This window comes from Cibotium barometz, chromosome 52 (assembly GCF_041138505.1).
Source record: "Cibotium barometz isolate CiBa-2024 chromosome 52, ASM4113850v1, whole genome shotgun sequence".
In the NCBI taxonomy this organism is placed as follows: Eukaryota; Viridiplantae; Streptophyta; class Polypodiopsida; order Cyatheales; family Cibotiaceae; genus Cibotium; species Cibotium barometz.
The window spans coordinates 39354390-39378384 of record NC_141097.1 but is presented as its reverse complement, the minus strand read 5'-3'; the positions used below and the strand labels follow the sequence as shown (position 1 = coordinate 39378384).

Here is a 23995-nt window from a genome sequence, read left to right as displayed (position 1 = left end):
AGTCTATCCCTAACTCTGCTCGCCAATTAGCATGCCTAGCTCCAAGCTTCCCCAAACCTCGAAGCTAGTCTTGTGTGCGTATAGCACACGATAGATACACACTGTGCACATGACCTGGTGGATGACGAGAAAGGCGATGGAAAGGAGCAGTCTCCACCTCCTGTTGGAGAGCTCACTCCTGAGCTCACTAAAAAGCCACGGTAATCTCTCTGAAGAGGAGTCAATGTCTCCCATGTAGCGTCCTCCTCAACACGATCCTTCCACTTGATCTTGTATTCCGTGATAAGTGTATTACGCAATCTTCTTTCACGAAATCCAAGAATCTTTTCAGGTTCGTGCGGAACAAATGACATGTCCTCGATATCTATAATTTCTTGAGGAGTAACTAACTGGTCTGTTCCACCCAGTACTTCCTTAAGTCTACTGACATGAAATACAGGATGAACTTTCACATGAGAAGGCAAATCCAATTCATATGCAACTGAACCAATGCTTCGTGTAATACGAACTGGTCCACAGTATCTAGGGGATAATTTCCGAGATCGACCTGTCCGTGAAGTCGCGGAATCTTTCGGAACTCGCAAATACACCATCGTTCCTTCAGAGAACTCTCTGGGTGAATGATGTCTATTAGAATAAAATCTGTCTCGGTCTTGAGCACTTCTAATAGATTCCTTCGCAACTTGTAACATTTCTTGCGTATCTTGCAAAAAAATTACGTGCTGCATCATACTGAAGTCCTGAGAATCCCACTGTAACAGGTGATCTAGGTTGAAAACCATACATAAGCATGAAAGGACTAAAACCTGTACTCGTATGCTTAGTACTGTTATATGCAAATTGTAAGATAGGAAGATAATCCTCCCATGAACTCTGTCTTTTGGATACATATGCTCGAAGCATATCCTCCAAAATTTGATTCACTCTTTCAGTCTGGCCATCAGATTGAGGATGATCTGAGGAACTCAAATTCAAAGTTGTTTCCAACTTCTCAAAAATAAGTTTCCAAAAATCACTCGTAAACTTAGAGTCCCTATCACTGACTATGTCCTACGGTATTCCGTACAGTCTAAACAATTGCTCGATAAACTGCTGTGCTAATTGCGTAGCTGTAATAGTCTTTCGGGTCAGTAAAAATCTAGCCATTTTTGTCAAGCGATCTACCACATACCCATATAGAATCGTGGCCTTGACCTGAAGAAGGAACCAAACCAATCGGCTCGCTGAAGCTCTCGCTCCCCCCCCCCCCTGCTCGCGCTGACTGCACGCCCTCCCCCCATTCCCGCCTTCGCGTCTGCTCCCCCCCCCGCTTGCCCTCGCGTTTGCCCCCCCTCCCCTGCCTGGCTGTTCTGCGCGCCCCAGTGCTGTAGCGCTGCCGTCCCCTGCTCTTGCTCCTCTCCTTCGCGCCCCCCCCCCGTCTTTCTTCAGCGCCCCGCCCCCCCCTTTAGCCGCCGTCGCCTTTTCTCCCCCCCCGCCCCCTTTTTCGCGCTGCTTCCGCCTTCCCCCTAGGGCTTTTTGTCTTCGTCGCCTTACCCCCTCCCCTTTCCTTTTCTGATTTTTCCGTCCCCCCTGGGGTTTTCTTCTCTTTTTGCCTTCCGCCTTCCCCCTCCGTCCTTTGTGTGCAGCTCGGTTCTTGCAGGACTCTCTGCATTCGCTCCGCCTTCGACATAGCTTTAGACACTGATGGAGGCTCCTCCCGCCCCGCCTCAGAGGGACTCCCCCGCAGCCCCCTCGCCCGCCCCTGAGGACACCCCCATCAGGCTATCTCTTTCGCCAGAAGAGGAAGCGAGCCTCGCCGCAGAGGTGGAACGCCTCCAGGCACATTCCACCATCTGCCGTATAGTCGGCACTCGCCCCAGTAGAGGGTAGATCCGGGATCTTCTCTAGGCCCGCTTTCTTGCAGATGTGGGCAAGATCCTGGACGTTCAGCTACTGGGCCGTGGACACTACCAAATCGAGTTCAAGACAACCCAGAGCGTGGCCAAGGTCCTAGCCATGAGTCCCCTTGACATCAGGGGTGCTCGTGCTTTCTTCAGACCTTGGCAGCATTGCTTTGACCCAGCAGCGGCCGAGCAGGGAGAGCGCCTTTTCCATGTTACAGTTTGCTTCCCTGGACTCCGCCGGGAGTACCTTCTGCTCCTTTCTAGGCTAGGAGCATTGGTGGGTTCGGTACTAGAGACTGGCCCCACAGCAGCTTCAGTGGTGGCCAGAGCAGCTGGGCTACCTTCGGTCAGAGTTTTGGTGTCTGACACCTCCTCCCTTCCGAAGGTCATTCAGGTACCTAGGATAGGGGGGGGGATGGATTGATCAGAGAGTGGAATTCTCGGGGCTCCCGAACCAGTGCTTTATTTGCAAGCAGGTCGGCCATCTGGCCAAGGCTTGCCCTCGCAGGAGACACCGTCCTTCACCGCAGCAGCAGGCCCCTGATGGCCCGCCCACAAATGCGGCTCGGCAGGCAGCCTCCGGGACACCTTCTCAGGCCACAGAGACCTCGGAGTGGCAGCTTGGACAGGGGCGCCGTCGAGGGATACAGCCACAGCAGCACGCCCAGAGACCGATGCAGCAGCAGCCACAGTTTCAACATCACTGGGTTCCCGTGAGGAACAGCTTTGCTCCCCTCCAGGTGGAGACCCCTGCGACGACTGAGGACCAGGAGATGCCAGCACCCCCTCCTTCACCCCCCCCACCCCCGTCCCCCCCTACCGCCTCGCTTCCACCTTCGCCTCCTCCCGTCCCCGCTCCGGTTTCGGCAGCGGCTCCTTCTCCACCCCCCTCGCCCCTCGCCCCTCCCTCCTCCCCCCCCGCCCGCCTCAGCTCTCCGGGAGGCCCTGGCAGTCCCCTAGGGTTCACCTGCAGTCCGGAGGGCTCTGAGCACCGACCTTGCTCAAGCACCGCAGAGGAGACTTACCATGCCGATTCGGGCTTCACGGATATCATCTATCCGCAGTCGGCTGAGTCGCCTCGGCACTAGACAGCGCTCGGAGGCTTTTGATTACTCCTTCACACGGCTTTTTGGAGCAGAGGGCCCCCATGAGCCAGCACCCCTCAGAGTTCATGTAGTGATACCTCCGGCCCGCGGGGAGGAGAGGCACTTGATTCAGCGGTGGCCTTCTCGTTCCCTCTCTGTGGCCCATGCGACCGGGAGTGGGCTCTGGAGCTCGCTCTTAGCACTTTGAAGACTCATGCAGTTGAGTTTTCTCACCATGTGAGCGATCTGGAGGTGACAGATGTGATAGGCCGACTATGGGAGTTGGCTCATTTTTTCTTGGATCCCGGGAGTGTGGATGCCTCAGGGATCCGTCATTTGGTCGTTCGCATAGTGGCAGACTTAGCACGCGACCCTGGATATGTATGTATACACAAGGTTGCTCTGTCTGAGCGGGAGGCAGTCGCCATGGGACACAGCCACTGGCGCCTGATCCGTGATTCTTGCAGCACACCGGGTGGGCAGATTCGTAGCCGCTCAGATGGGGACTACTCTCCATCCAAATCGCTTGTGAAGGTCCGCCGTACGACTGAGAGAGCATCCACCTCAGCAGGTCATCCATGAGGATCATCTCATGGAATGTACAGGGCCTTGGCGGAGCACATTATATAGGCTATCGTGGTTGCTTGAGGCAGGAGCTTCAGAGATGCCTGGTTGGTGGCAGCATTGATATTTTGATGATGCAGGAGCACCACTTGGGTGAGAGCAGGATCCGGGGATATGGTTCGGTGATGCCTGGTAGATGGGACACCTTTTGGTCTGCAGGGTTTGGTCCTTTGGGTGGACAGGGAGGAGTATGCATGGTCATTGTAGATGTATGGCGGCAGGCCATTGTGGATCGAGGGATCATTGTGCCTGGTAGAGCACAGTATGTCATTCTGAGGATGCATGATGAGCTATTAGGCGTGCTCAACGTCTATGCGCCCAACCATGCTAGTGCCAGAGCAGAGTTTTGGACCCAGGTTACAGATGCATTGCCAGAGGCCGCACATTGGTGTGTCGGGGGAGACTTCAACATGCTTGAGGACCCGGCCGATAGGGTGGCAGGCAGTCATGTTACAGTGCACGGCACGGAGCTTGCAGCTTGGGAGCGGTTTTGCATGTCACTGAGGATCAGTGATGCATGGCAGCATGGGGCCTTCTCCCGCTCTCAGGACAGTCTTAGTTTCTCTCGGTCGGATCGCCGGCAGGGAGGGACTAATCTATCACGGATTGATCGCTTTTATGTGGGCGACTGGTTAGGGGAGTGAGGGGGCTCTGTTGGCATTCTCGCTGGCACCTCATTTTCAGACCATGCGCCAGTTATTTTGACACTTGAGGAGAGGACACGGGAGCCTAGCTTGGAGTTGAGGATCCCAGAGAGGGTACTTACAGATCCTAGTCTCGTTGAGGACATTGAGAGGATTTGGCATGATAGTCAGTGCTCTGACCAGGATGTAGCAGGCCAGTGTGCCCAGGGACTCATCGAGCTTAGCTCTTTTCTGCACGCTGCAGCTTTGACACGGCTGGGAGAGATTCGCGAGCGGGAGCATCGGCTGAGACGCAGCCTTGCTCCGCTTCAGCGCCTTCAGGAGCAGCAGCCTGCATGTGAGTGGGTGGCGTCCCAGCTGAGCCAGGCACGCCAGGAGGTTAGAGAGGCAGAGGAGCAGAGACATGAGTTTTACTATCGTCGCCAGGCCTCTCAGTGGACACAGCTTGGTGATAGAGTGACTGGGGAGTTTTTTGAGATGACTGGACCCCGCCATGCTCGAGCAGGAGTCCGTCAGCTTGGGAGGCCGGACGGATCGGTAGCTACTGAGCCCGGGGAGATCAGAGCCATTGCCACTGGGTTCTATAGAGACCTGCTTTCAGCGGAGCCAGCCACTGAGGCTCGGGATGCTTGCAGACAGACTGTGTGGGCCCATGTGCAGAGGAGGGTCACAGATCGTATGCGTACAGTTCTGGGTGAGCCTCTTTCAGAGGTTGAGCTTGCTGAGGCCTTGAGGGTCCTGCCGCGCCATAGTTGCCCAAGGGAGGACGGACTGACGCCTGCCTTTTTTATGCGCTATTGGGACGTTTTGGGGCCAGGCCTCCGCAGGGGCTTTCAGTATGTTTTGGACACTGGGGTGATGCCACAGAGGTTTTCAGAGGGCTTGATCTTTCTTATCCCCAAGGGGGAGAGAGTATCAGATGATATTCGGCATTGGAGACCTATTACGATCCTCAATACTGTCTACAAGGTCTTAGCAAAGGCCTTGAGTTTGAGGATCCAGCCCTTCCTGGGGGAGTTGATTCATGCTACCCAGACAGGATTCGTCAAGGAGCGTAGTATCCTTGACAACATTTTCACCTACTGGGAGGCGACGGCGCGAGCTAGATTTCTTGGTGAGGACTTGGTCGTGATGCTTCTCGATTTTGAGAAGGCATACGATAGAGTCGATTGGGGTTTCTTAGAGGGCACTATGCTTCGCCTGGGCTTTGAGCCAGGTTGGATTAGAGGGGTGGCGGCTCTGTATTCTACAGCTCGTAGCCAGGTGTTGATTGCAGGAGGACGGGGGCCGAGTTTTGAGCTGACCAGATCAGTCCGTCAGGGGTGTCCTCTTGCCCCGTTTCTTTTTCTCTTCTTTGCTGAGGCTATGAGCATGTATTTGACGGCAGAGGAGGTTGGTTTGAGAGGACTCCAGCTCCCAGTCCGGGGGGAGGACCTGCTCGATGCTGAGTTTGCTGACGACACGGGCTTATTTTTGCATGGCCAGCAGGCCAATCTTCTTCGGGCAGAGCAGTCGCTCCAGGTTTTTAGTGCAGCTTCGGGAGCATTGATCAATTGGTGCAAGACAGTGGCCTTTTGGATCAGTAGCGCTCCCACTCCGGCATGGAGTCCGGACCCCGGTTTTAGATGGATTCCTCTTGGCACAGCAGTGCGATATTTGGGATGCCAGATTGGACTAGATTTGTCACCTGAGCAGCAGATTGCCTCGCTTCTTCTGAGCATTCAGAAGAAGCTTTTGTATTGGAGTACAGCTCGGCTATCCTTGGCTGGGAGGGTGGTGGTGGCAAATCAGGTGCTTTTAGCGACCATTACACAGTTGGAGATCCTGATTGCTGTCAGAGCTTGCACTGAGGATGGCAGATGCCTCTACTATGAGATTCAGGATGAGGGCAAACTTCAGAGAGTGGAGGTGGAGTCGCCTTTGGTTGCAGAGTGCACCTTTCAGAGGATACGGGTAGTGGCCGTCGCTTCTCGGAAGTGGCATATTGACCCAGACCTTGCAGATGTGCTCCCGGATTGGCGCATATGGGTATATGCAGCGCGCCCGTTGGCCCGGCTCCAGTGGGACCCTGGTGAGTACGAGTGGCATGATCCTTATGCATCCCTTGAGGCCACAGAGATCACCTTTTTTCAGTATACTGTTCGGTTGGGGCGGCATATTTTGGCGGCGAGGAGGATGGTCTCTCCGGCTGCAGCGGGGCACTGGCGGCTACAGGGACTCTCATAGGAGTTCGTGGAGGATTTTTGGGCCCGGCTCTGGGCTAGTCGACTGACCCGCAGGATCTCGACTTTCCAGTGGCTGGTCGCCCACAGGGACTGAGCAGTTGGCACCTGGCTTGTCTACAGCGGTCTTCCGGCGGCCTGCATCCGATGCGGCCACCCTATGGAGACACAAAGACATTGCCTATGGGACTGCCCTCAGGCGCAGCAGATTTGGCTGCGGATGTTGCGTATTCTGGCCCCCCTCTCTCCAGAGGGTATGTATACGTGGGGTGCCGCTGCTTGGTCGACTTCGTCAGGGCCTGCTATGGGCTATAACACAGAGCAGGACAGCCAGGCCATCAGATTCATTAGGGGCCAGCCTCGCCTTGTTCCTTCACCGGATTTCTCGTCCGCCAGCTGGACACAGGAGAGGGATCTACGATGGGAGCTCCTCAGCAGCCTCACCATCTGGTTCACCTAGAGGGCCCGGTGTTTCAGGGCCTTTGAGGGGAGACTGGAGCCACCAGCAGAGACTGTTCAGGGGATTTGGCAGGAGTTGATCCACACCTTGCGAGGACAGTATGACCGCATCCAGGGCGACTCGGATGAGGCGATCTTGTGGCGCCAGGCCTTTCACACCACCTGGCGCAGCGGCCCCTTCTATACCCTACACGCGGGGTCCCCCCGTTGGCACTACAGGCCACCTGTTTGGCTTTTACCCCCTCCTATTGTATGATATAGCCCCTCAGTTCTTTGTATTGATACTTGTACTTTTCAGTACCTAGGGAGAGTCTCCCTGGTTGCCTTGCTTTGTTCTCTGCTCTGTTTTTCTTGTGAGCAGGAGAGGATCTTTTGTAGCCCTACGGGCGTTTTTTATAACTAATGAAAGGATCTTTTCTTGGAAAAAAAAAAAGAGAATCGTGGCCTTGATGTGTTCTTGGCAATCCGGTAATAAAATCCATGGAAATACTTTCCCATTTATTACATGGGATTTGCAAAGGATGCAACAACCCAGCTTGTCTAAAGCATTCAGCTTTATTTGCCTGACAAATTTGACACTTGAGAACATAATCTTCTACATACTCTTTCATCTTTGGCCAATAAAAAGTGTGTTTCACTAATGATAGTGTCTTATGTACCCAGGGTGTCCAGCAGAAGGAGCGTCGTGACACTCCTTAAGAATCTTGGACCTAATGTTCGGGATCTGTGGTACACAAATTTTGTCATTACGGAATAGTAAACCATTCCGAATCATCCACTGGCCTCCTGCAGCCTGAATGGTAGACTGCTCAGTCATTGAGTCTTGGTCAATCAATGAGCTCCCGTCCTGGATCTTCTGCCAAAATGGACCAAAATAACTATTAGTCCTGCAAAGCCCTCTTAATGAGTGAAATACGTCAGTAGAAATCTCGGTGAACGACAAAGTATTCACCTCTCTAATTCGACTAAGCGTATCTGCAATACTATTCATGGACCCTTTCTGATAACGGATCTCAAAATCAAAATCTTGCATTAACTCAACCCAATGAGCTTTCCTTCCTCTCAAATCATCCGCATCACACACATACTTGATTGATTGATGATCAGTCAATACCACAAACTTGGAGCCATATAAATAATGTCTCCAAACCTTGAGAGCATGAATCACAGCATAAAGCTCCTTCTCAAGGGTTGGCCAACGAGATTGAGTGTCGTCTAACTTTTTGCTTTCAAAAGCAACCGGTCTACCATCTTGAAATAGAGCAGCCCCGATGGCATAGTCACTGGCATCAGTTTCAAGAACATAAGGCCGACTAGGATCGGGTAATGCTAAGATAGGTGCTTCCTTGACTTTATCTTTCAAAAGTCTGAAGGCCATATCCAAATCGTTATTCCAAGTGATAGGCTGATTTGACTTACGTCCACGACCTTTCAATAAGTCGGTCATTGGTAGTGTGAGCTGAGAGTACTCCTGCACAAATTTTCGAAGAAAAACAACAAAACCGAGAAAAGAACGAAGTTGTTTCACTGTTCGCGGTATAGGCGAGTCCAGAACCTTCTGAACTCGATCATAGTCAATGCTCAATCCATCTCTAGTGATCTTGTGTCCCAAGTAAACGATGTGTGTCATAAAAAACTCACATTTACTTAATTTAGCATATAGTCGATTGTGTCTTAAAATAGATAAGACAATCGTGAGGTGTCTAACATGATCCTCAAGAGTACGACTATATATCAAAATATCATCTAGGAACACCACCACAAATTTTCTCAAATGTTCACGAAAAAGATCTTTCATCATTTGTTGGAAAGTGGCTTGAGCATTGGTTAACCCAAAAGATAATACAAGAAACTCATAATGGCCATACCTAGTCCGAAAGGCGGTTCTTTCGACATGCCTTTCATGAATACGTATCAGGTGATAGCCAGTACGTAAATCTATCTTCGTGAAATATTTCGCTCCTGCTAACCGGTCAATCAGGTCATCTGATCTAGGGAGAGGATAACGGTTCTTAATTGTCAGCTTGTTCAATCTCTTGTAATCTATACACATTCTCCAGGTGTTGTCCTTCTTTCTCCTAAGCAACATAGGTGCACCCCAAGGTGATTTACTTGGACGGATCTGGCCCATCCTCAAATAATCTTCGAGTTGTTTAACCAACTCATCTTCCTCAGCTTGGCTCATCCTGTCAGGTGGAATACTGACAGGATGGGCACCAGGGATCAAGTCAATACGATGATCTACTGCCCTTTCAGGTTGTAAACCCGATGGCAGTTCCTTAGGAAATACATCCTGAAACGAATCAAGTATCTTCTGTAATTCTTTGCTCTCAAACACACTTAATTCATTGACTTTCATGGAAGGGATGAGAAATGAAGAAAGTGGAATCAATACACAATGGAAAGCCGTATACAAAGAAGAATCTATTATATTTCCAAAATCAACTGTATTTACAAGTGGTCCCTGAGAGGGATGTATACAATCACCTAAAATACTATACTGGGTGTCCTTATGTTGAAAAGAAAAAATATGACTGGACCAATCTATCTGGACTTGAAGAGTCTTAAACCACGCAATCCCTAATAACAAGTCTACACTTTCTAGGTGCATAACATAGCATTCCAGAGTATCTTTGTAGTCCTGAATCTGGATTGGAAGCATCTCCACCTTTCGATCCCATACCTGCCTTTCCGCAGGTAGGCATACCTCATAGGTATGATCGCTGGGTGTCGTATCAAGACTCAATTTCTGCACAAGTTTGTAGTTAACAAAATTGTGTGAGCTGCCAGGGTCTAGAAGAATGTGAATTCTATGGCCATTCACTTCTCCATAAACTCGGAGAAGATCATGCAAGCCAAATACTTTTGAATAGACAATCAGAACATGTACTAGGGCGAGAAAGTACAGTAACTGACGTACCTGTCAAAGACAACTGATTAGCTGTCTTTGGCTTGGGTCCTGCGTTGGTCTTTGTATCCTTTTGCTTCGAGCACTCGTTACGCATGTGTCCTTTTTCTTCGCAGATAAAACAACGTCCCTCTTTCTTGAGCTTTAAAGCCTTAAGGAGTCGTTTATTTTTTGCTGGTGTCGAACTTGAATTCTTCGAAGGTTGGTCCGAAGACTTTCCTTCAGTCGTGTCAGCCATAGGTGTGGAGAACTTTCTTTTATGCTTGTTCCCCTGCTCGGTAACGGGTTTAGACTTGGAAGAGATCATTGTATCATCATAGATACGAGCTGAATGAATGGCCTCGTCCAATGTTTTGCATTTGTTATTTTTAACTTATAAACGGTATGAGTCTGGTAAACCAGCTACGAAGAACCCCAAAAGAGTAGTGGGATCCATCTTTGTAGCTTTCATTTGCAAGTCACTAAACTTCTGGAGGTAGACCTCATAAGTGAGGTGTTGCGAGGTCATGGACAAAGCTGTAAACCGGGCAACATCATAATCATCCTCTTTCTTGAGGAATTCCTTCTTGAAGACGTCTTCGAATTGTGCCCAAGTTGTTGGCTTAAGGTTGAGTTCCTTCCACCAAAGCAAAGCTTTGCTTGAGAGCAAACTTGCTGCTAACTGGATCTTTTTTCCATCATCATATGGATGAAACTGAAAATGGACCTGCCACTTATGTTGCCATGTGTGCACGATCTCCTTGGTACGCTGTTTTTGCTCGCCTCCGAACTGTTCCGGAGTAATGTTGGGACCTAAAGTAGAGGCCAAGGTATCCATACCCGAAAGAGTAGAGAGGGTAGTGGTCAAGAGAGAGATGGAGTTCTGCAAAGCTTGCATTTGAGCGGCGATTTGTGCCTGACGTTCCGAAGAAGAAGCTTCGAGAGCAACTTTGAACTCTTGGAAATCTGATTTTGACACATAATCGTCAAAAAGATCGGCATCTGTATCTTCCATAGCCGGCAAGCCTTCGCGTTCGACAAGGGGCTCCAACTCCGATTCTTGGGTCGACATTGTGAAGAGGGCAAGTGGAGAGAAAATTCGATCTTTGCACAATAAAAGTGCGAGGGAACTTGAGAGCTTGAGAGCTTGAAAACTTGAGAGATGTGTGGCAAGAAGCCCACTTAAGGGGCGTACTGGAAAGGTGGCAGGTGATCTATGTCAAGACCATGTTGAGTGAGCCATTGTATCATCTGTGAATACCATGATCTCCTATCTCCACTCTCTGCGAGCTGCCTGGACGCCTCAAAAGCTCTATGTGAGAGTCGATCTAATGGCATATCTCTGGTCCTCTGTATGAAGCAGATCGTCTGGAAGAGGGCCTCTACTAGCATAGGAGGTGCAGCAAACTCTGTCCGGATAATGTCATGTGGGACGGCGGGTTTGTTGCGGATCATCCGTGAGAGCATGAGAATCTGAGGCCTCTCTATCTGAGACCATGTGGAGGTGGCGAGCCCAGGTGCCCATACTGCTGCAGCATACATCAAAGGAGGGGTGACTTGTGTGTCAAACAACCACCCCTTCATGCGGGGCTCCTGGAAGTGTGCCTGGTGACACTGTCTCTCTAGTATGGCCAGATCTGCATACTCTCGTGTGAGTCTATCCCTGGCTGCCTGTGCCATAGTAAATCTTCCTAACGGAGTTGTAAATGGAATCCCCAGGTACACATATGAGTCTACCACCTCACTTGTCCTCTTGCTAGTGTGAAGATGGCCTGTCGTCGAACTGGCCCTGAGGTGTGGAAAATCATGGCCTTGGTTTTCCCAAGGTTCACTGTAAGCCCCCTCTGTGTGCAGAAGTCATTGAGTGCATGGAGATGGTGTTGTAGTTCCATCCGCGACTCAGAGACCAGAATAATATCATCTGCATATAGCATAATGTGGACTGTGGTACCTAAGACGTCTACCCCGTCCCCACCACCGTGACCAATGAAGTCAGCCACCTCGTCGATGTATAGCCCAAATAGTGTAGGAGAGAGTGGGCATCCTTGCTTCACACCTATGGTGCTAGCAATAACATCAGATAGCCCCTCGGTGCATCGTATGCGTAGGAAGACCTGCTCTATAAAGCATAGATGCTCCAAACCATCTCTAATGGGATCCCCAATGACTGTAGGCGCTGGAAGAGTCTCTCTTGTGGCATCGTGTCAAATGCTTTGCGGAAATCCACAAAGCAGCAGTATAATCTCTTCTCCTGCGCCTGCAGTCCCTCCTTCTCTGCGTATGAGCTCAACTCTACCTCGAGCACGGAGCCATAAAGTTTGGCCAATGTATGACCAATCATGATAGTCCTGTAGTTGATGGGGTCTAGCATGTCTCCCGCTTTGTGGAGAGGCACGATGGTGTGCATAGTCCACTCAGCTGGTAGGCCGTCCACTAGTGCCCTATTAAAGAGGTGAGCAACAAAGGGTCCCAGTGTGTCAGCTGCATAAATAAGATGCTCACTGTGTATACCAATGTGGTCAGCCGATCTCCCATGCTGTAACCGGCGGATAGCTCTCTCTACCATCAAGGCGGTAAAGAAAGTAGAGGTGGTAGGGCAGGATTCCTGTGGCTGTGGTATGGGTAGCTAAGGGATATGGTAGAAGCTCTTTGCATATGTGTAGGTGGCATATATCCCAGTATTGTGCCTCCTCATATGCACGCCTCTTACTGCGTGTGAGGATCCTCATCTGTCGGCTTGCCTGTCTTTGTGTAATGGTCCCCAGTGCTCTTTGGGCACGGAGGTGTCTATATAGCTCTTTGCACTCATCATCATACCACCGATTCTGGGGCATGCTCCCATATCTATCCGTGTTTGCAATGTGTGTATGATGGGGGAAGCTGCGGGTGGCACCGTATGTAGTAGAGATGATAGCTGGGTGGTGAGTGTGTCTAGAGGTGACAGGGTATCCATCTGGAATAGTCATATACATGATGCTCATATATGTCTGCCAAGTCATGGGTGAAGTAGAAAGTTGTATGCGATGCCTGTGTGGGCTATGTGGGTGATAGGGGATCCATCTGGAATAGCCCGTCATATACATGATGCTCATATATGTCTGCCAAGTTATGGGTGAAGTAGAAAGTTGTATGCGATGCCTGTGTGGGCTGCGTGGAGCTCGCCAATGACAGTAAGAGGTACGTGTGATCCGCACCAATAGCACAGGGGGGGATGGTGAAAGATGTCACTGCTTGTGTGGTCTCCATGGACCCCATGATGTAATCCACTATGCTCCTGCCCCCCCCTCCCCTCCCGATCGTGGAAAGCATGTCAGTGCTCATGAATCCTGCCACCGTCTCATCCCGTTATAAATAACGAGATGGTGTCGCGCTCCCAGCTCAAGTAAGTGATGACCATATCTAGTGTTATCCGGCCCCATGTCCTCCCGTGTCCTCCACCTCTAGTGTTTGCATCACCTCGGGGTGCTCGAAATCATAAATGTCGCACTGTCGGCTCTGTCTGTGCATTGAAGTCCCCCATAAGGAGGACTTCCCCTAGGTTGGAGCAGTGTATGATCTCATCTGAAAGGGCTGCATATGGTGACTCTCCCAATGGCCTTGTGTCCTCTTCCTCGCCTCTACTCTCATCCTCTGCTGTCATGGCATATCTCGATCCTCTAGGAGAGAAGTAGTAGAGCTCAAATATGAAGATTTTGCACAACTTGAATGCTACTCAATATATCTGAATGAAGGACCTAAGTACATGCTTTTATAGGCACCAAGGCCTTATCTTTTGACCCTATATAAGAGGGTGTTCACACCACTTAAGGACACTTGACTAGACTCCAAACTAACTCTGAAGTACCCAAAAGGGGAAGGGGGGGGGGGGTGCGGGCGGGCGCAGACGCCTGCTGGCTTTGGCTGCCGGCTTTGCCAGGCTGCTACTCAAGGCAGCCCACCTAGGCTAGTCTTGCGTGGCTGCCCTTAGGCGGGTCGCCATGGGCCTTTGTCTGTCCAGCCCCCGTGACATGTGTGCCATCTCACCTTCAGCCACCCTAATCTTAGGGCTCTCCCCCAACTCACAGCTTAATTGGGTACTTGCTTCAAGCCCAACACACATAAAATCAGCACTCTTCTCCCATCTCTCTGAGATGCAACAACCATGCAACTTTGACGCTAACAAATCCTAATCCCTAATGTCGGGGCCCCTAACCCTGCTGGATTAGGTCCCTAATAATCCGTAGATTAGTGTCCAAGTACATAACAGGGGTCAATTCCTTTTCATGTGAAATTGGGGAGGGCTTGCAACTTGTCTAGAAATTTACATCTTTTGGTGAAGACAGTCCACTCATATTAACCATATGTTTTTTTTGGCATGTACAGCTTTCACTTGGATCACTGCGCTTCTCTTCCTTATTTCATTGAGAAGGTTGGACTACTTCTCCAAGAATTTGTTTTGTATTTTGTGTCCTTGCTCAGCTTGATAAGTGTCCCTGTGTTATTACAGACCACCTTCAAAGGCCGGGTGTTCATGACTCATGCCACCAAGGCAATATATAAGCTCTTACTCTCAGATTATGTGAAGATTAGCAAGGTCTCTGTGGAAGACATGCTTTATGATGAGCACGATATATCTCGAACGATGGATAAGATTGAGGTTTATCTTTTCCTCATGATGCATGTCCTGAACAATGAAAATAAAAATAATAGGGAAACACTTTGTAATGTCAATGACCGTATCGTCATAATTTCGTTTTCAGAGCTGTCAAAGCTGTACATTTGTTATATGTGATGGTTTAAAAAATAAAATAAAATTTGCAGGTCATAGATTTTCATCAGACAGTAGAGGTCAATGGTATTCGATTTTGGTGTTACACTGCTGGACATGTATTGGGTGCCGCAATGTTTATGGTAGATATCGCTGGTGTCCGAGTTCTATACACTGGTGACTACTCCCGTGAGGAAGACCGCCATCTTAGAGCTGCTGAGCTGCCTCAGTTTTCACCTGATGTCTGTGTTATTGAATCAACCTATGGTGTTCAAGTCCATCAACCACGTGCTGTGCGTGAAAGAAGGTTCACTGAAACAGTACATCAAACTGTTGCCCAAGGGGGACGTGTCCTTATTCCTGCTTTTGCCCTTGGCAGGGCTCAGGAACTCCTCTTGATTCTTGATGAATACTGGAAGTCCCACCCAGAGCTGCATAACATTCCAATTTATTATGCATCACCGCTTGCCAAGAAATGTATGTCTGTGTATCAAACATATATCAATGCCATGAATGACAGAATACGCACTCAGTATGGAATTTCTAATCCATTCAATTTCACACACATACACCCTCTGAAGAATATTGACAGCTTTGACGATGTTGGACCGTCCGTGGTTATGGCTAGCCCGGGAGGTCTTCAAAGCGGATTGTCGAGACAACTCTTTGACTTATGGTGCCAAGACAAGAAAAATGCTTGTGTACTACCTGGATATGTTGTTGAGGGTACGCTTGCCAAGACGATCATGAATGAACCCAAGGAGGTGACATTGATGAGTGGGCTGGTGGTTCCGCTTAATATGAGTGTTCGCTATATATCTTTTTCTGCACATGCAGACTTCAATCAGACAAGTACGTTTCTAAATGAGCTCAGGCCGCCCAACATTATTCTAGTTCATGGCGAGGCGAATGAGATGGGCCGCCTAAAAGCAAAGCTACAGACCCAGTTTGCTGAGCAGAATGTGAATGTCTTGTCTCCTAGAAACTGTCAAACAGTGGAAATGTTTTTTAAAGGGGAGAAAACAGCAAAGGCAATCGGCTGTTTGGCAGAGAAGCTTCCAACAGAAGGAGACTCTGTGAGTGGTTTATTAGTAAGGAAGGGATTCACTTACCAGCTTATGGCTCCAGAAGACCTGCATGTGTACACCCAGTTGACTACAGGCAGTGTAATGCAGCGCCAGTCAGTTCCATATCAAGGAGCCTTGACAGTTCTTAGGCATCGGATACAGCAGATGTATGAGAGGGTAGAGATGTTGCCAGAGGCAGAAATTCCATCTCTAAAAGTACACGATAAAGTTACTGTGGCTCAAGAAGGTGGAGATTTTGTGGTTTTGCAGTGGATCTCAGATCCAATCAGTGACATGGTAGCTGACTCCATTGTTGCGATGATCTTGAAGCTGAATTCTTGTCCAACAGCTGGACTGGAGCCTAATGGTGTTGGTCTCAAGGAGGAAGTATCTGACCAAAATGGTTTGAAAATAGTCCATTCCTTGTTCATCTCTTTGTTTGGGGATGTGAAGTTGGACAAGGAGCAGCAGAAATTGACAGTGACTGTGGATGGAGTAACAGCAACGGTGGACTATGCCAAAAAGGGCATTGAATGTGATAATGAGAGTCTGAAAGAGCGTATTAAGCTATCTTTTGGAAGAATACAAACGGCACTGCATCCTTTGAATCTGTAACAAAAGATCTATGGGCTTGTTCATAGCAAGATTGAGATCGAAAGCCTTTTTTATTCAATCACAATATGAATATGTTTGTTGAGGAGCCACAGGCTGTATTCAGTTCTGTATCTTGCTTCTTCTGCAATCCACATGAATTTAGGTAAATTGAATTGCTTGCTTGAAGCAATAGATTATTTTGCTAACTTTGGCTACTGATGAGCATGGAACGGCAATTTTGACTATTCATGCAAAAGGCCTTTGCAAGTTCAGAAAGTGTTTTAAAGAGTCCTTTTTGAACTTGGCAGAGATACTGGGAAGTATGAGCGAGTTTGCTTCCTCTAGACAGCTTTTGTGCTTTGATGCTGTACAATGCCAGTCAGGAATTCCGTTGTGAAATTCACCCAAGGACTCACTTTTTTGAACATTGCAGATCTGGCTTTGTAGAAGTTTGTACATGTGTTAATGCTTGTTCTAATCATGCTTCGTGTTTCTAATCATATCGAATAAAAGTGGAGAAGTCTATTTGTACCTAAAGCTAGAGAAGCTTTTAGCTAGTATGGAAGAGTTTTTCAAGGTCTAGACTCTATAAACATTTTTGTGGGCTGGTATTTGAGTAGAAACCCATTTTAGGCACATGTCTTCATTTGGGCAACTTTGTGTAAGTCAAGCTTTGAGTTCTACCAAGCATTTTGATCTTCCTACACTTCTATAGATAAGACATCCACCTGATTGCACCATCCAAGCCACGCATTCATTTCACTGTAGATGCTTTAAATATGCTCTTCTCTGCGACCATTGAGGGTGTGTTGACAGTTCTATGAAAATTGAGCGTTTAAAGTTTTGAGGAGAAGCGAGTAGACTGGAGATATTGATTGATGAAAAGAAAAAACTTCCCACGTCGTACACCAGAAATCGACCTGAGGGAGGCCCTGCCCCCCAACTTTAACCTTCACTTGTAGCTTGGTCTGTAATTCGAGTTAATCCTACTTTCAACTCTACTAACATACTAATAATGTCGATTGAAAGCATTTAAATTTAACTAAACTATCTCATTGTCATGAACAGTCCTAGGTGATCTTGGAATCCTTGTGGAGAGAGAGAGAGAGAGAGAGAGAGAGAGAGAGAGAGAGATATTAAGCGTTTACTAAAGACCCAATGGGCCTATGAGATCAAAGTGATACGATAATGTTCATGGCATATCTCATGGAATGGAAAATAAAACAGAAAGAAAACATAAACATAGCTATCTCATTGGGGTGATAAAAAACTGTCAATGGAAACTCATCATGGAATACTAAGAACATAGAAACATGTGAGCAACATCAGCTCCGAGTAGATGGTATACCACTCTCCAAAATATCAAGCATGGGGCTAATGAGTATGGCTGAGAGGTCTCCCTCAACTATGTCATGGGGAAAGGTAGCTCGATAGCGGTGGAGTATGTCCTGTATCTGGAGCTGATGAGGTGATCGTGGCCGACGGGGGGGTCGAGGGAGTTGTACTAATGTCCTCAAAAAATCAAAAGGGTATACGAGACCAATGGATGATACAAATTTCCATATTGATGTGTGCATGCGTGTGTGGGTGTGTGATGGATTGTGAGATCAAGAGCCGTCGGTGCAACACCGTTGTGAGGAGATTGCGAGTGTAAGTCGCTCGTGCAACATCGCCTGTTGTCCTTTGCTGCTTTTGCAGTGTTGGCTTGTTGGTCGTTGTTGCCTTGGCAAGTGTCTGTTGCTTTTTGTTGGCCTCGTTGCTCATCTATCTAGCCCCTTGTTGTCACTATTGTTTTGTCAATCCTCATTTGGTATGCCCTCCCTTATTCCGGGTGCTTCTGTCACATGTCAGCTTCTTTGCCTCTCCTCATCCGACTGTGTTTGCCTTTTTTTTTTCTTGCTTACTTCGGCTCTCTCTTCTTCTTGTGTGTGTCCGTCTTCTCTTTTAGTTTTGTGTGCTTGTGTCTACTCGTCTTTTGTGTTTCTTGTATCTGTTGCTTGTGTTTTTTTCTCTTTCTTCATGGCCCAATCTGTAGCTACTTACCATACAAGGGAATTGTCTGTTGATCCCAAATGCAAACAATTGCATTTTGTTTTGTGCATCAATTTTGTGACACTCTTGAGGAAGGTTTTGCAGATATCCATGGGGTGTGTATGTGCCGAATTTTCGTTTGAAAATCTCAGGTCATGTTCTCTTCGACCCTGTAACAAGACTATCTCAGAAAGCAGTGATTCTCTTTTTCCCTGGTAAAGTGCTTGCGACGGTAGATGTTGGTGAATGGATAAAAGCCATGCTTGGTGGATGTATTGTGGAAGGGGTTTACTATGCAGTAAGAGGTTTTTATAAGGTGATTCTCACTGAATCTAAGTATAAACAAATGCTGTTAGATTTCGCTTGGTTTAGCTTTGTGCAACAAATGCAAGTTGTGACATAGAACTATGGTAGATGGTACATGGGAGAGAATGGAAGACAAAATCGAACAAGCAAAAATTGCAATACAAGAGTACAGTGAAATCAGCCATTCTAGATAGCTCAATAATGATGAACATTAGCTGTTAACAAGCTGAAAATTGTCTTTGCCATAATGATGAACGTAAGCTTAATAAATGGCAAACTAGGGCAAGACAAGCCATTACTTGATAAAGGCTGCTCATCGTCAAAATCTTTTTTCAAAGGCCTGCATGCTTCTAGACAAAAACAATGCATTGCAAGAGTCAAAAGCATAAAGCATAAGCATAAGCCTTATGCATAAACCGTAAAGCTCATGCTCATGCATAAAACATATGCTTATGCAGCTATTAAACAGCTTAAGTACTCTAATCATGTCTTATAAGGCTTCTATGTATGTATGTATTATGTAGGAAATCATGGACCCTTCTTAGGACCTAGATGTCATGAACCTGCTCGCTATCATCAAATGTTATGGGTAGCAAGCATGGACATAACTTTTGCATATACATGTATGTTTTTTTTCATTAATAATTATATATTTTTTCCTATTTATGTGTTTATGCATTGAGTAAGTCTTTTCATGCACTGGAATATGCAGGCCAACATACCATTGGCCCAGTCTACTCCATTTGGTCAATCTACTCCACATGGCCAGTTTACTCCATTGTAGGGTGCATGCCCAAGTGGTGCTACAAGTCCATCATGCTATGTATGTGATGAGCTTACACCACAATCTAGTAGACCCACGTCGGCTAGACCAATTCCCGCTCCCTTACGTCCATCTTCACCACATCGACGTGTAGACATAGTAGTGGTGGGGGAGCAGGGTGCTTTTGCTTTGGGAGAAGCATCACTAAGCTTCTACAAGATCTTCCCAACACAAGAGGGAGGGTTCACCATATGGCATAGATGTAGATGGGTCGGTTGTCATGGACAGTAGAGGGAAGTAGGCCATGAACTGAATGCATGTACTTGTGAACCTAGAGTTGACAAAATCTTTGAAAAGATGGAAAGCACAAGATGAGTTATCAAAACAATATGTCATTGATGTGCTTAAAATTGAGTTTCTTTTGAGTCTCGGCTTCTTGAATGATCGGATGAAGAATAGGACGGAGCTTATGCTCTCTAATAGGAGAGCAAACATTATGAGAGCAGCCAAATCCAACTTAGAGAAGCCTTGTGTTTACTCACTAGAAGTGAAGGCACGTGTGGAGCTTTGTGTGAGGAAGCATCCAGGTGCACATCAACAACAAGCATTGGCATTCAAGACTATGGAAGTGAGGAGCTTCTCACTTTGGGTCGGGAGGAAAATCCTCCTTTATTGCATGTTTTGTAACTGTATATTTTACTCCTCTTTAATTTAATCTATTTTGGATCGGGTGAAAGATCATCCTTCCTTTAACAATTTGTAAGTATTCAAATATTTTACATGTATTTACTTTATTATATGGTTCTCTCTATGCTTTAAGTTTATGTTGAAAATCATGAATCAAGCTCTCTTAATGATAAGACATCTAGCTAATTAAAAATTAATCCTACACTAATGACAAACTAATATAAGGTGGATAAAAATAAAGAAAACTCATCATGAGTGTGTGCTAATTAAGATGTACTCAAGTATAATTAGACACTAAGATAAATTAGCTTGGATACATATAGAGACTTGAGATAAGTGCAAGTGATATGTTCATTGCTTGAAAATGGCTCTCTTTTATTGAAGTTGGGTGCATGCACTTTCATATGTGGGATTATTCTTTCTTTGCCTATGTGGCTACTTGCTAGATGTTTGAGTCTTACTCACTCTCTACCTCTTTCTTGTGCTCAATGGCACCACATTTCTCAACACCCCCCCTTGGTGCTTTTTTTTAAGGTTATTGCAAGGTGGTAAGATGTGAGGTTTATAAATACTTCACACCCCTTGAATGTAGGTGGTAGGTGGATTGACATTTAGAGTTGGACATGGAACATCTCCCCCCATGGGTGCTTGACTAGCTAGTCTCAAGTGGTCAGGAGTGTTTACATTTGCATCAATTCCCCTAAGTACTCTCTAGCTTCTCTTAGGTGGTAAAGTGTGCTTCCAAAAACATAGAATTGCCTATTCATTTTCCTATTTGCTATGTCTATAGCTTACCTGCCCTGCTGATCCGTAGTTAGCATTTGCTACTCGGAGCCATTTGTTCTTCTCTTTGCACACTGTTATGAGTGTGCTTATAAGATGAAATATTAGTTTCTTTTGCACTGCTTCACAAGGCCATATCCAATCTCCTTCAGACTTGGGCTTTTCTGAGGGCTTCTATTGCGGCCACAATGGCTTCACAACCTGTGTCCCCTTCTTAATGTTTGGCTTGTGCTTCATTGTGCTACCTTTATTTTTTGAGCCATTCTTCTAGTTTCCATTTATGATTGTGAGCTTTGCTAGTTGCTCCAAGCCTCCTATCCAGCCTCTACTTTGTACTTGAAATTTTCCATGTTGAGGCTACAGCATCGCGATAGCCATCATGGTTGCTTGTTTTATCCCTATGAATTGAAGATGATCGAGGGTATGGTTTGAAACACAAGGATCACTAAATGGAACCCTAAATGTGGAGAAATGAAAAAGCAAACTGAGAAACCCTAACTAAACAAGAAGGTAACCCTAATCACCTTACTATTGAAATGAAAACTGAGCTAATGGAGAGCCTCACCCTAGCTCTGATACCATGTAAACAATCATGGATGAAGCTCTCATGATGATAAGACATCTATCCAATTTGAAACTAATCCTACACTAATGACCATTGAACACTAATCTAAGGTGGATAAAAATGAAGAAAAATCATCATCAGTGTGTGCTAATTAAGATGCACTCAAGTTCAATTAGACACCAAGATAAATTGGATACATAAAGAGACTTAATCTATATAACTTACCTTCATGGCAATTTTGGATTATATACATAAACTTTTGCTTACATGAACATACTTGTATTTGGCCTTTGGGGATTTTGTTAATTAATACATTTTCTTCGTATATCGTGTTTTAGCCAAACGTGCTTTGGAGAGTATATTCGTGTTTTCATTTTATAAACAACTAAAAGAATCCCTAACGTTGGTATAAGCACACAATGACATATATGTTGATGAAAAATTAGTGCTTTCTAGCATTGCTTAGGCCATGAAACTTTTTCAAATCTCTTTATAAGTAAAACTCTCTGGGTGTGTGCATGTGCATGTGTTCTAAGGACTCGTCTGAGGAGGGGGGAGGAAAGAAGAAGGAAGGGAGAGAGGTAGGCACAGGGAAGGGAGGCGGGTTTAATCCGTGGCAAGGCAATGCATTTAAAGCTAATGTGAAATAGATTATGTGGTTTTTTATTATCGAATAGTTACCCAATAATCTCTCAAAATTTTTATGTAGTCTATTTGTCTTGGTTTTTAAATATTCTTATAAACATGTATCGTGATTCATTAAGAAAAACGATGCGGTTATACTTGCAATGGCATATGCATATGTGAGTGTGCATTTGAAGTTGAAGTTTTGTATGTGAAGACTTATTCTACCAAAATGTAAACCTTACAATATTTTAAAAAGGAAAAAAGTTGCATAGTTTTTACAATGTGAACGGCTCTTATAGCCTCAAATGTGCATTGAGTTTCTTTTAGCCTAAAGATTGTCAAAAAACAAAGTTATTTTCTCTCTCAATGGATACCATGAGTGCTTAACACACAAAGTGAAGCTTTGGAAACCCGGTTAATAAATCACAATTGTCTTTTATTTATGATGCACCTTGAGTGCACCTTCCCTAAGAAGGATGAGTAAAGAATGTGATATCATAAAGAAAATATGCATCTTAGTAACCAAAATCATAAAACTATTATATAGGTGACTTAATTTTAGTGCTTTGAATGGTAATCATGGGATCCACTCATTTAAATCATGATAAGAAAGAGAAAATAAAAAATCATCCAATACATTTCCATTATGAATATGCTATAAAGGGTGAAGAATTTTCTCTTCATCATGACATTGATGACACCTTTATATTTGTTTAATACTTGTATGCATTGAGATCTTAGAAATTAGCTTCAAATGCTTATCTTATCTACAAACTTTAGATATAATGAGAGTCTTAGCATGTTTGCATTTCTTTCAATAAAAAAGAATCTTGTGTATGGTCCTTTTTTGAGAAGCCTACAGTTCGTAAAGTGTGACAAGTTGTAAGCAAACTATTATTTGTACTATAAAAGAAAGACAAGTTGGCACATATTTTGTAAGGCAGTTGTGTAACAAAGGAAATAGACATCTATAAGTGATAAAATAAAAACAATAAAATAGCTATGAACGTTATTTTATGAATCGAAAAAACAAAATCTTACTCAAATAACTTCACTTATTTGTTTTGTTATCATTCCTTTTTTGTATTTGAAAATGGTCAAAATAGCTATTCAATACTTATTATTATATATTGAATGGTAAAATTCTCTGGGTGTGCGCATGTGTGTGTGTGTGTGTTGTGAGGAGGGGAAGGAAAGAAGGGAGAGAGGCATGCGGGGAGGGGAGGGGGAGAGGGGTTGGCGTGTCAAGGCAATACATTTAAAGCTAATGTGAAATAGATTACGTGGTTTTTTATTTGTCGAATAGTTAGCCAATAATCTCTCCAAAATTTTTTATATCGTCTACTTGTCTTGGTCTTTAAATATTCTTATAAAACATGTATCATGATTCATTAAGGAAAATGATGCGCTTAAATTTGCAATGGCATATGCATATGTGAGTGTGCCTTTGAAGTTGATGTGTCCAAGAAATCTAAAAAGTTTTGAAGTTTGAGAGCAGCATGAATGATAGTTTTTTTTGAGCTTGTAGGTGGGAGATCTACTGACATCATGAAGTTTAATTGAAAAAGGCCGTGGAGCTCGAGAGCATAAGCTAGAAAATCAAGTAAAGGATGTCTCTTTTCTAATATTCTTCTGATGCTTTAGCTGCCCTTTGATGAAATAAAATGACTCGGAATGTGTGGGAATAAAAGTGATGATTCAAGTGGGAGTTGGTGCACTCCCTATTAGTCTGTGCCAAGGTGTCCAAAGGGAACATTCTCATTATTCATGGCTTTAGATTGGATATTGGATGCGTGGATACACAAAAGGGTAATAATTTAGGTGAGAATGCTTTTAAAAAAAGGGTTTTTTTTGGACCCCTAGAATTAAAAGCAATGGTTAGACTTAAAAGGATGTAGACTTGAAAATCATTAGAAATCATACAAATGCAGGATTTATAACTAAAATGAACAAATTTCATCCCTTGAAATTCTAAAAAAAGGACCGGGCACTGAACTAGGGGCCCCCATGCACCCACTCAC

At 45.8% G+C, this 23995-nt stretch overlaps 1 protein-coding gene across 1 annotated transcript in view; it reads left to right on the top strand.

Annotated features, from left to right (window-relative positions):
* Window positions 1-16710, top strand: part of LOC147609100 (cleavage and polyadenylation specificity factor subunit 3-I-like) — a 102998-nt gene extending 86288 nt beyond the window's left edge. Inside the window, exons 3-5 of the mRNA XM_086788249.1 lie at window positions 14167-14212; window positions 14291-14440; window positions 14605-16710. Coding sequence (XP_086644375.1) covers window positions 14167-14212; window positions 14291-14440; window positions 14605-16233 — 1825 coding nt within the window. The 3' untranslated portion in view covers window positions 16234-16710. The remainder of the gene's footprint in view (window positions 1-14166; window positions 14213-14290; window positions 14441-14604) is intronic.
* Window positions 16711-23995: the final 7285 nt, after the last annotated feature.